This window comes from Rhincodon typus, chromosome 1 (assembly GCF_021869965.1).
Source record: "Rhincodon typus isolate 14 chromosome 1, sRhiTyp1.1, whole genome shotgun sequence".
Taxonomy (NCBI): Eukaryota; Metazoa; Chordata; class Chondrichthyes; order Orectolobiformes; family Rhincodontidae; genus Rhincodon; species Rhincodon typus.
In genome coordinates this window covers 113,115,598-113,129,078 of record NC_063332.1, presented here as the reverse complement: position 1 = coordinate 113,129,078, position 13,481 = coordinate 113,115,598, and the positions used below count along the sequence as shown (strand labels likewise).

Genomic DNA, 13,481 nt, shown 5'->3' with positions numbered 1-13,481 from the left:
TCAGCCTCTCTGCTCCTATGATGCTGCTTGGCCTGCTGTGTTCATCCAGCCCTGCACCTTGTTGTCTCGGATTCTCCAGCATCTGCAGTTCCTACTATCTCTGATTCAATTTTAACCTCACTTCCTACCTACCGTCGTGTTATTGTAAATTTAGCCATCGTGCGTTTGATCCCCTCATTTAAATCATTGACATAAATTGTAAAGTTTAGACCCTGGTATGGTTCCACTCATCACAACCTGCCCATCTGAAAAAGAGCAATTTGTACATACACTCTGTCTTCAGCCAACCAGCTAATCTTCTATCCAGGCTACTATGTTATCTTTACAGCGTGAGCTATTCTGCACAATAGCCTTTTGTGTGGAATCTTATCAAATGATGAGGCATCTGGCAGCAGGATATCAATTAGATTTAGTAATGAGGCAGTATGCTTTGCCCTGGACGGTGTCAAGATTCTTGATTGTACTTAAAGTCACACTCATCCAGGAAATTGGAGAGCATTTCATTGCACTCATGCCTCATGCCTTGTGGGTGGTGGACAGGGTCTGGGGAGGCAGGAGGTGAGTTACTCACCTGAAAATTCCCCGTCTCCTCTGCCTTGGATGTAACTCTAGTCATGTGATTGAATCATAACTGTTCTGAAATGGTGAAGTGAAACTTTCAGCTTAGGGAAATTAGCAGTGGACAATAAGTGTTGGCCTTGCCTGTGATGCCTATATTTCATGTATGAATTAAAGACATCCACATGCAGCATACATTGCTAATTCAAGTGTGCAATTCCCCACTATTTCCTGTTCAATCAAGGGTTAATAATCACAGGGACCATAGAAGTTACATGAAGGTACTGCAGCCCATACTTAAAATGTAGCTGGAGGGATGAGATTGTACCATAGATGAGATTGTACCATGTTTGTCTGCTTCCAGAAGTGAACAAACCACTGTGTTCGATATACTACTTCCAAAGCTCTATCCGAATATACCTGTGACCTAATTCCTGATTCCAGATACTTATCCGGCTCCTTTTTTGAATGAGTCCTTCATGTGCTTTTGCTTCAATTTTTTTTTCAGAAAAAAATAGGTACGTTTTCTATATAAATTTCAGCTGCTATTTCGCATGACTTTCATTTCCCTCTGGCAGTCACGGCAATGCATGTTAACTTTCAGGACGAAAGTACTTATTAAATCTTGGCATTTAATGTTCCTATCAGGCATTTGTAGCCTCAGTTTAGGATGATAAGATATTCAGTTAAGCATCTTCTACTTATTCCTCATACCTCATTATCACTCCAGTGAACCCACAACTAAACCACTGTGACTTTTCTCATTTTTACCCAAGCCAGCCTTTGATTTCTCTGAATGAGAACAATATTTTCATGCCATTTAGATTAATATCAATTGTTATGTGGGCCCATTCCTAGCAAAAGCTTAATCTGGGGGAACGAGATGGGTGAGAGTTAGCGAGGGACAATGCTGTATGCAATAGTGAGAGTGGTAGAGCCTGATCCTTGGTGGGAGGTGGGTACAGTAACATGGTGCATGAATGTCAAGTAAGGGAGAGAGAAAATGTTGGCACTAACTCTCGTGGAACACCAAAGGTCATTAACTTCCTTCCTGCACTGCTGAACCATTGAAACAGCAGTCACTCAGATCACAACTTTGGACCAGGATGGCAGGTTCTGATGCCATGGTCTCTTCTGGTGGTCCTGAGCAAAGAGGACAGCCTCCCTCTACACCACCCATGAACACCAGGACCTCCAGGTTGCTGACTATCAATTGCAATTTGCAATTTGCCTGAAATGACCCAGGAACTATGAAGGGCTGGCCATTCTTGGCTTGCAGATTTTGAACTAACGTGTAGCTGGGCTTTAAATATGGTGCTGACAGCATAAATGTTGGAAGGTCTTGGCAGCGGCAAACACTTCTATTGCTGAGATAAGGTCATACAAGAGTGATGCTGTGGAGATGTGGTGCAATCTTTGAGGTAAGCATCACAGTGTTGTGTGAGAAAAGTTGCTGGAGCTCAGGGAGAGGAAAAGCAATTCAATATTAATGATTGAATCTCTTTTTCTTCACGGCCCATGTAGACATAGTCTACAAATTTTTCTTTACCACTTTTTTTTTTGAAATCCATGTATTGGTCTGGTATAGCTTTTTCAAAAAAATCTACATATATATCCAAAGAAAGCTTTAACGTTGTGCATATAAACTGCCACATAGTTGACCACTATAATATCTCCTATCTTGAAGGTTCATAAATGTTTCTTTTCTCATTAAGGTAGCAAATGGTGAAAACAATTCAAATTAAACTTTTGAAAGTCCCAATGATTAATTTATAAGACTTTTATTTTCATCAACATTTGGCCAGGGAATAAAAATACTTATTTTTGCTTATCTTAGGTGTTAATTCCTTTACCTATTACTCATGCTGTAATTGATTCAAGCCCCAGTTTATAACCTAAGCTCTTTTGTAGTACTGTTGTACAATGCTGTACCGTTGGGGATACTTGCAAGGAGTTACCGAACTGAGGCTTGTTCATGTGTAAGTTAAAACTTGACACCCATATCATTATGTAAAAAAGCATGGAATTTTTCTAGTAATCTGACTAATATCCCTTTCTTGGACAAAAAAACCAAATAATTTTTTTTACCTCATTGCTATTTATACCGTCTTACCTTGTGAAATGCGAATTTTGCATTTACCAAAATATTTTCTTGCATTCATTTATCATATTTATTTCACTTTTCACATATTTCCAGAGCAATTTTATGGATTTTGAAAAAATAATCTAGATCAGTTTTTACTGATTTTCTCTTGACAGTGATAGCCAACAAGATTTTCTGAAATCCAGTCATTTTAATGAGTCTCACAGGATTTGTTTTGTTTTATTCTTATCAACCTACACACAGAGACTAGGCTAACTGTAACATAGTATTCTTATCGAGAACATCATTAAGACATTAATTCTTCAGTAAAATAAATTAAAATAAAAATATTGGATTAGAAGGGCATTAACCTGCAATTATAAAGTACCTTAATGATTCTCAAATGTTTGAAAACACTTTAGAACCAATTTAATAGTGTGAAGTAAAACAGAGTCACACTAATTTTGTAGACAAACAAAGCAACCAATTTGTACAAATAGCAATTAGTTGAATCGGCAATTATTCTTATTTTGATGATGATGGTTGAGTGGAGAATATTGGGAAAGATACAGGAGAACTCCCTGTGCTTAATATTTAATTATTGTTCTCATAAATATGATTATGATTTAATTTTTCAACTACACCTCTGTTGAAGAAGAACTCTCTCAATACGACACTGAAAAATAGGACTTAATCATGTACGCAAATACTGTCAAACTTGATCCCACAACTGACTTAAGAGTGAGATTGTGTGATTTTTTTTTGCCTGGTCTTTACGATCTATTTTCATCCTTGTATTTTCGTGCAAATTTCCATATATTTAAAAGGTAATGACAGTTGTTACAAAAACAGGGAAAAGCTAAAGCCTCAGAGATGTAAGAACTGCCGATGCTGGAGTCAGAGATAACACAGTGTGGAGCTGGAGGAGCACAGCAGAACAGGCAGCATCAGAGGAGCAGGAAAGTTGACAAGCCTATGTATTTTTGTTATGTAGCTTCATTTAATAAGCTATATGCAGATTTCTTTATATTAAAGATAATTCTTTGTTTTGAGGTTTGTTGTTTTGCAGCACTCTTTCATTGACTGGAAATATTTACCTCCGATTGTGACCAGTTTTATTTTCACTTTCAGTAGTTTTAACAAAATATAACACATTATAAAGAGAAACTGAGAAATGAGCAAAAGGGAGGAAGACTGGAAAAAGAAAAAGGAAACAATAAATCTGAGCTGACATGTACAGCTAATGTCGTGTTAATGAAGAGCCAACATGAGAATTTATTGTCATGATTCCAACACTTTAAGTCTATAGGTTTAACATGTGCTGAGGAGGCAAATAGACTGAAATTACCCTTGGGTGTAATTGAATCAGTAGCCTGTTCATGTTCTACTTGATTTTCATACCATTGACTTCAATCAGCTGAAGTGTAAAAACAGCTGATGTGCTATTGCTCACTGCCCAAGAGTGAAATTGGTCTTTGAAGCAGCACAAAATGATTTAATCAGTGGTGGACCAAAAGTTGGCAGAATACAAAACTGAATGAACAATTCATAATTGCTCATTTTATGCACTTGCTAAAGGCTAATTTCACCCTGTCGTGTCACCCTGTTTATCATCCACCAGTCACTGCCTCATTGCGCATGATTTGCCACATGCAGTCATTTAATGCTCTCTCTTCAAATATTCAGCACTTACCTATGGTTTCCTCCCACAATCCCGTACCCTCTCTCACTAACCCCTTCATATTGTTGTCTATTCTATTCCAGACACCAATAATTTGAATGTTGGAATCAAAAGAAATATTTTCTAGTTTGCTGATACAAAAAATCTAGGTAAGACTACAAGTGGCGAGGAGGTAGTAACAAGGCTTCAACGTTATTTAGACAAGTTGAGCAAGTGAGTAAACAATTGACAGATGCAGAATAACATGGATGAGTGTGAAATTATCCATTTCAGGAGGAAAACCAAGGTGGCAGAGTATTATTTAAGTGGTGATAGTTTGTGAAGTGTTGCTGTAAAGATAATCCTGGGTGTTCTTAGACATCGGTAAGCATTCGTGTACAGTGAGCATTTAGGATGGCAAATGATATGTTGGCTTTCATTACAAGAGAGTTTGAATAAAGGAGCATAGATGTCTTACTGCAGCTGTACAGGGCCTTAGCACACTTGAAATATTGTGCAAATTTTTGGTCTTCTTACCTAAGTAAAAGTATATTTTTCAAAGAAGAACTGCAATTGGGTTCATCCAATTGATTCCTAGGATGGCAGGTTTGTCATATGAGAAGGATTGAGTCGACTGGGTCTGTTTTCACTGGAGTCAAGAAGAATGAGAGGGGATCTCAGTGAAATGCATAAAATTCTGGTAGGGCTTGAGAAACCGGAGGCAGTGATGATGTTTCACCTGGCTGTAGGCTTCCAAACCAAGGACCATGATCTCAGGATATGTGGTGTGTCATTTTGAACTGAGATGAGATGAAATGTCTTCGCTCAGAGGGTGGTGAACCTGTGAAATTCTCTACCATACAAGGCTGTGACGATGAAGTCACTGGATATATGAAAGAAAGAAATAGATTTCTCAAGGCTAAATGTGTCAAAGGGTATTGGGGGAGAACACAAGTATGACATTGAGATAGAGGATCAGCCATGGTCATAATAAATGGCAAGCAGGCTCAATGAGTAGAATAGCCCTTCTCTTGTTCCTATTTTCTATATTTCTATGTCTCTGTGTTTCTCTCAAACACAATCCTCATTTTCTCTCATTAATGTTTCATACCTCCAGCCACATGAACAGACAAGTCCATCACTTCCTCACTCTCACTCACCCTGTCTCACTCATTGTTTCTCACTGGGGATAAATTAGAGCTTGGGCAATATAGGCGATATGAGTCAGTTGTATGTCACATTTTGCTCTCTAATTGAAATCGAAATCTGGAGAGATGAGTAACAACTCTGGCTCAATATCGTACACTTTATATTATTGCTCATAGTCAAAATTACCCTAGCCGTCTAAAGTTACACACTGTCTCATTCACTTGCTCCCTCTATTAAATATTTATTCATTGCTATCTCTTTCTAGGATACATTCTTTAATAAATCACTGTTGGATTACCGAAAATTCATTGAGCCTGTCCAGCATAGAAAAAAAGGAGCTACAGGTTACAGAAATCATATAATTCAATTACTGTAACATGATTTAAAAACAGACCCTGTAGCTAATTTGCAATCTGCCAGATCCTTCATTTCTCATTCCTGTATTGACCTGAGCTGTACGATATCTGTTTTGGACAGATTGGCGCACTCTCCTTAGGGAATGTACGTAAAGCTGACATTTTTACAATTTAAATATATTTTTTAGAGACTTGACTACGGATCAGTGATTCAAACCTTGCAGACTCTTACCCTAATGAACTTGCTGTTAATATCTGCTGGTGATCATATTTAATATCAAGTTTCTTATAGCAAACATTTAAGAAGTATGTGGTGCCATGAATAAACAACATTTCTGTTTTTCATATGGTGTTTCACAGGGAGATGGTCAATGCCTGGTTTGCAGACAGAGTGCACACTATTCCCACCACAAACGAAACTGTGAGAGACCTCAGCCCTATGCATCAAATGACCCAGCCTGAAAGTGCCACACCTGGGACACCTACAAGGAAAATATCTGCTTCAGAATTTGACAGGCCCCTGAGACCCATGCTTGTTAAAGATTCTATTGGGGGTTTAACATTTGTCTTTGACCCAGATAGAAAGGAACAGATGCCATTCAAGTTTCCCAAGCCTGCATGTGAAGCCAAACCTGTCAATGACCAGTGTTCCCGACTTTTAGAGCTTGTCAAGGATATTTCCAGCCATTTAGATGTTACAGCGCTCTGTCACAAAATCTTTCTCCACATCAATGAAGTCATTGCTGCTGACAGATATTCGCTCTTCCTGGTGCACGAGGACAGCTCAAATGAAAAGTTTCTCGTGAGTCAGCTCTTCGATGTTGCAGAAGGTTCCACACCTGAAGAAACTTCAAACAATTGCATCCGGTTGGAATGGAACAAAGGGATAGTTGGATATGTAGCAGCTACAGGAGAGCCACTGAATATTAAAGATGCATATGAGGTATGAACAGCTCAATCTCCTTTGGCTACACAGATGTAGGCTTAATCACTTTACAGGTACTTCTTTGTTTCTGTACAAAGCTCAGTGCACTGGCTTCAGACAATGCAATTGCATTCATGAGTGTTTCTCATGTTGATTCTGTTATCCAAAGAATGGTGCTTTTCATATCACATCTAAAAGAAAAAAATCAGAACTTTTCTACTGGTTGATTGCATGAATTTCAGTGTGCTGGGAACTAATATTAGGAAATCAAATTTAGCTTTGATTTTTGATTTCTGAAATTTTGAAGATCAGCCTACAAGGAGGTTGAGTGTCTGCAAATGTTCTCAAGATAATGTCCCAGCAATGTCAAATGATTCAGGTAAATGGTCTCTAAATTCAATAATTAACTATTTGGCAAGTCAGAAGCCACAATTTTCAATTGTTCTGTCCTCCTCCCTGGCACTGTCTGAGGCAGAACCAGATTCCTTCTAACCTTTGTGCTATATTTGACACAGAAATAAGCTTTCAACATATAGCATGAGGATCACATATTTCCATCTTCATAGCGACATCTGTCTCTAACTTCTGTGTCGGTACTTCAGCTACTAAAACGCTCCATACCTTTGTTACATTTAAACCTGACTATTCCAAAGCCCTCCTACCCAGCCTCCCACATTTTACCCTCTGTAAACTTGAGGTCATCCAGAACCCTGTTCTAACTCGCTCCAAGTGGGGCTCACAAACTCTGTGCTTGCTGACTTACCCTAGCTCCTGGCCAAATAACACCACAATTTTAAAATTCCCATCTTATTATGAAGTTCTTTCTTATCTCTAAAATCTCTTCCAGTTTTACAATCCTGTAAAATATCTGTCTGTCTCTAATTCTGACCTCTTGAATATCCCCAGTGCTAATCGTCCCCACCATTGGTGATCATGCCTTCAACTGCTCGGGATCTAAGCTTTGCAATTCTTCCCCCAAATGTTTCTGCCTCTCTTGCCTCCTTTAAACCTATCTATTTAACTAAAGTTTTGTTCATCTGCCGTAATACCTTTTTATATGGTTCCGTGCAATATTTTCTTTTATAATGCATCTGTGAACTGCCTTGGGACAATTAATTATGCGAAGCATGCTATGTAAATACAAGATGATGGTTTTGTTCATAAATACTGCCTAATATTTAAATTTCTAATATTTAGTTTATCTTTGTATTTTGCATGTCCTGATGATTTCTTCCTAATTCCAGGAGCCCTTGCAGAATTTTATTTTATTCCTAACAGCCAAAGTCTTTCATGTAATGCCTTAAATTGAGTGTCTGATTTCCATCTAGAATGAACAGGAGAAGTGCTTAAAAAGTCAATAATGGCTATTAATTTTTACTGGTCTGCTTTTGACACTGTTTTATCATTTTATAAAAATATGTGATTTCTTTACTATTTAAGTCATTGATAAAACAATAAAATGGGAGATCACCATGATGACCGCAACTAATTAAAATATCATACACTGGAACTGCTCCTGAAATTTCAATAATCAGTTCAGGCATCAGTGAAATCATTGATTAGTGAAAGGTGCCCATGTTTCAGAATTATACCTGTTTAATTATAAATCTTCCACTGGTCATTTAATTCTTGCAGCCAGCATTGTGGAATCACCATACTTATATCTGAGGGGAAAATATGTTAAACAGAACATAATTATATTTACAAGTTTTTATTTCAAAATTATAACTTATTTTTAATCATTTGAATGTCGATATTATTTGAAGGTGGCCCCCCCTTTAACACAGAATTGAAAAAGACTCTAGAGTGAGGTTAATTGTATTTTATAACATAATCAACGTACTGTTGTTTTAAACCCAGTTTAATTCTAAATGTTAGTATAAACAATAACAGTATCAAACTCTAGTATTTTTTTCATTTGATTATATGTGCTACACTGTTGCTAAGTAGATAGTTACTTTCTAACATAATACCTTCTTATATGTAATTGTGATATGCTAAAAATGATGGAAAAGCATCTGCAAAACTACTTATCCTTTAAGGAAGAAGGAAGTCATTGTTTCTACAATTTGAAATAGCAGACTAAAACACACAGTTGTTGGGAATAATCCAAAATCAAAAGCTCAATTTGTATGAGTCATTCACTTTATATATTTGCATTTCTCTGTACAAATAATACTAAAATCTGACAGATCTGTTCTCCAACTCTCACAGGATCCCAGGTTTAATGCAGAAGTTGACCAGATCACAGGATACAAGACGCAGAGTATTCTATCGATGCCAATAAAGAATCATGAAGAGGAGGTCATTGTCATTTTCTGTCACAGTATGAATTATGATTTGCTTGTGGTGTGATAAAATGAGTCTGGTTTCTGTATATAGAATCATAGAATCCCTACAGTGTGGAAGCAGGCCATTTGGCCCATTGAGTCTGCACCGACCCTCCAAAGAGCATCCCACCCAGACCCACCCCCTACCATATCCCTGCATTTCCCACCCTAGACACTATTGGCAATTTAGCATGGCTAATCCACCTAACCTGCACATCTTTGGACTGTGGGAGGAAACCAGAGCACCCAGAATAAACCCACACAGACACGGGGAGAACGTGCAAACTCCAGACAGACAGTCATCCAAGGCTGGAATCAAACCTGGGTCCCTGGCGCTGTGAAGCAGCGGTGCTAGCCACTGACCCACCATGCCACCCCCCAAAAAAATTAAAATCTTACAGTTCTGTACATTCCACTACCTTTAGGCTCTGATGACCTTTAATATTGTGGTGACTAGAACTGCATAAGTCATAGAGTAATACAGCATGGAAACAGGCCCTTTGGCCCAAACTGGTCCATGCTGACCATGGTGCCCACTCAGCTAGTTCCAATTGCCTGCATTTGGTCCATATCCCTCAAAACCCTTCCCATCCATGTTCCTGTCCAAATGTTTTTTGAATGTTGCTATTGTGTCTGCCTCAACCACTTTCTCTGGCAGCCCATTCCATGTACGCACCATACTCTGCATGAAGAGGTTGCCCCTCAGGTCCTACTTTCCCCTCTCACCTTAAACCTATGCCCTCTGGTTTTCAATTCCCCATCCCTGGGAAAAAGACAATATGCATTCATCCTATCTATGCCCCTCATGATTTTATGCACCTCAATAAGGTGACCCCTCAATCTCTACGTTCCAAGGAATAAAGTCCTATTCTAGCCAACCTCTGTCTATATCTCAGGCCTACTAGTCCTGGCAACATCCTTGTAAATGTTCTTTGCACATTTTCCCATTCAACTATGTCTTTCCTATAACAGGATGACCAAAACAGTTCACAATACTCCAAGTGCAGCTTCATCAAGGACTTGTACAACTGTAACATAACGTCCCAACTCCTGTAGTCAATGCCTCGAACGATGAAGGCCAGCATGCTAAATGCCTTCTTCACCACCCTGTTTACCTATGATATCGCTTTTAATGAACTATGTACTTGTACTCCTAGGTCTCTCTGTTCAACAACACTCCTTAGACCTTATCATTTACTGTATAAGTCCTACCTTGGTTTGACTTTCCAAAGTGCAACACCTCACACTTATCTGTATTGAATTGCATTTGCCATTCCTCAGCCCACTTCCCCATTTGATCAATTCCCTCTGTAGTTTTGTATCACCCACAAACTTACTAACCATGCCTTGTACGTTCACATCCAGATCATTTATGTAAATAACAAAGGTCACAGCATTGACCCCTGTGGCACACCACTAGTTACAGGCCTCCAGTCTGAGAAAGAACTTTTAACCATCATCCTCTGCTTCCTACCATCAAGCCAATTTTGAATCCAATTAGCTAGCTCTCCCCAGATCCCATGCGACTTAACCTTCATGACTAGCCTGGCCTTACTAAAGTCCATACAGACAACATCCACTGCTCTACCCTTATCTACCCTTTTGATTGCCTCTTCAAAAAACTCTAAAAGATTTGTCAGACATGACTTCCTGTGCACAAATCCATGCTGACTATCCCTAATCAGACATTGACTATCCAAATGTTGGTTACTCCTGTCCCTCGGTATCCTCTCCAATAACTTGCTTACCACTGATGTCAGGCTCACTGGCCTGTACTTCTCTGGCTTGTCTTTGCTACCTTTCTTAAACAATGGAACAACATTAGCCACCTTCCAGTCTTCCGGAACTTCACGAGTGGCTAAAGATGAAGCAAAAATCTCTGCAAGGGCCTCTGCAATTTCTTCCCTAGCCTCCCATAATGTCCAAGGATGGACTTGTTCAGGCCCAGGGGATTTATCCACCTCACTGTGAACTAAGGCTGAAAACACCTGCTCTCTGGTAATATGTATGCAGTCCAAAATATCCCTGCTTGTTTCCCTTATTTCCTTAGCATCCATGATTCTGTCCTTGGTAAATATTCATTAAAAATCTTTCCTTTCTCCAGTGGCTCCACGCATAGATGGCCATGCTGTTCTTTAAGGACACCTATTCTCTCCCTAGCCACTCTTTTACTTATGTAATACATTATTCAGGTGTGATATGGCAGTGCACTGTCCAGCTTCAACATAACTTTGGGAAATTTGAACTCAGCTGTTTTGACAATATAGCTAGTGTTCTATTTCTATTGTTGCCTCACAGTCTGATAAAGTTGTGAGCAACAAATTGACATAACACTGGTTTTTCTGAAGAAGGGTCTAGGCCCGAAGCGTCAGCCTTCCTGCTCCTGTAATGCTGCTTGGCCTGCTGTGTTCATCCAGCTCTACACCTGGTTATCTCTATAACACTGCTCGCTCTGTTTCAAGTTGTGTTTCACAAGTTCCATCCCATCCCATCCAAAATGTACGTGTGCCTCTTATTGTTAAATTTTGCTATGTATTAACTAGTATTATCCTATACTGAAAGATAAAATGAAACAGGCTACAGAGCAAAATGTTATTTTTGTAATTAATTAACTAAATGAGAACCATTTTGACCTCTTTGAGAATTGATTGCCGTGCCTACTCTGTGTCTCTTAGCATTATGTTATTTGCTAATTTAACTGTTGTGTTTGAAGACAGTGGTTAATATTACAGTTGGAGATAAGAAACAATATCTTTCTACATTTGAAATAGGAAGAATAATTCAGACATCCCATATCTTCATTATTTCTGTAGAGCAGAAAGAGATTGAGCACCCAGTTCATAAATTGCCCCCATCCCCTTGTGAATAACTTGTTCTTTATCAGTCTTTTGTTTCCGTCCCTTTAACTGTTTACAAATATATCTCAATTTGTAAAATCTGTTCTGAGGATTTATTTACTTATTGTCTGTTCTTGGTTGTGGTTGAAAAAAAGATGGTGACATTTCTTCTTGAACCACTGCATTGTCTCTATTGGTGATTTGTTGTGTTCAACCCAAACTGGGAAGAGCATTCACAACATTTCAACAAATTAGTTGTTCTAACAAAGAGCTGCTTTGGTTCTAAACTAGGTTCTCAAATTGCTAAAGCCAAAGTAACTTATTTGGGACATACAATGGGACAAAGCCAAGTAGCACCCAGAGAAGCAAACATAATGGTTATCTTAGATTTGCCAGTACCTAAGACTAAATGAAAGACTTTGTAGTTCATAGGCATGAGTTGATTTTATTGGATGTTTATTCTGAATTTCAGCACTGTATTAGCTCCCCTGACAATATTGTTAAAGATAGGCAAGGAATTATAAAGCACAGAGGAGTGTCAGAGTGCCTTTTACAGCTTGAAAGCTCTACAAACTGTTGTATTAGTTTTAGTGGTACTGAATTATGTTAAAACATTTAAAGTGGCTATTAATGCCAGTGACATTGGTGTTGATGCAGATGTATCAGAGCAGGACAAAATGGGATCAAAGACTAGTCTGTTATTTTTCTCAAACTTCGAATTCTTTCCTGTAGAAATTCCCAATATTTCAGAAACACATATTTCATGATCAAAACTGACTTATGTAGAATGGGACTTTCATGGGAAGTCCTTATGTAATTTATGTAAAAAAAGTTTTACTGCTAGATAAAATTTGTCTTAAGTAGCATTGATATAGTGATAAAGAGGGATTACAAAATAAAAGGAAAACGTCTCTTAATGATACCTTTGCATTTTTTCCTGTGGGTAGCTATTAGGAAAAATGTAAATCTTGAAGTTATATTTTCTTGTATTAAGAAGGGAAAATATGATTTTAGGTTCATTTTTGAAGTTGATTATGAGTTATAATTGTACTTTTGATGTGGATTTATCAACCTTGTAGTGAAGACTTGGGGAGCTGGATGCAGATGATTGGATACATTGGAAGAAACATTTTGCTTTTGCCTGCTAACAGGGATCCAGACATACAGAAACACTGAAAAATCCAGAATGCAAACAATATACATGTAGGTCAGAGAGTGGAAACAGGCAAGGTAAACTCTGTGTCACAAAATCCTGCAATACTGCTGAAAGTCGAGATTAGGGATCTCATACATTTACTCTGAAATTAAAGTAATAGTGAATTTAGTCTGCAGTTTTGTATTAGTTATCTCAGGGTGTCTCAGGGATCATTACCAACAAAAGCAAAGCATCCAGTGAATACACAGGAACTTGCCAGAAGGTTAGCAATTGCAGTTGTGCCGTAGTGTGGAGATAGTGAATCTTTGCTGGAGTGAGATGTTTGTGAGGTTATTCTTCGGAAAAAAGGAACAGTATAAGTTTGAGAGATAGTAGGAGCTGCAGATGTTGGAGAATCTGAGATAACAAGGTGTAGAGCTGGATGAAC

The 13,481-nt window shown here is 38.3% G+C and overlaps 1 protein-coding gene across 4 annotated transcripts in view; it reads left to right on the top strand.

The window, feature by feature from the left end:
- The window catches only part of pde5ab (phosphodiesterase 5A, cGMP-specific, b), a 167,801-nt gene that overhangs the window by 79,695 nt on the left and 74,625 nt on the right, over positions 1-13,481 (top strand). For all 4 annotated transcript variants that reach the window (XR_007262654.1, XM_048600064.1, XM_048600054.1 and 1 more), the window contains exons 2-3: positions 6,167-6,749; positions 8,946-9,035. Coding sequence is in view for 3 of the 4 variants with exons in the window: in XM_048600064.1 (XP_048456021.1) it covers positions 6,167-6,749; positions 8,946-9,035 (673 nt within the window). In the remaining variant the exon portion in view is untranslated. The remainder of the gene's footprint in view (positions 1-6,166; positions 6,750-8,945; positions 9,036-13,481) is intronic.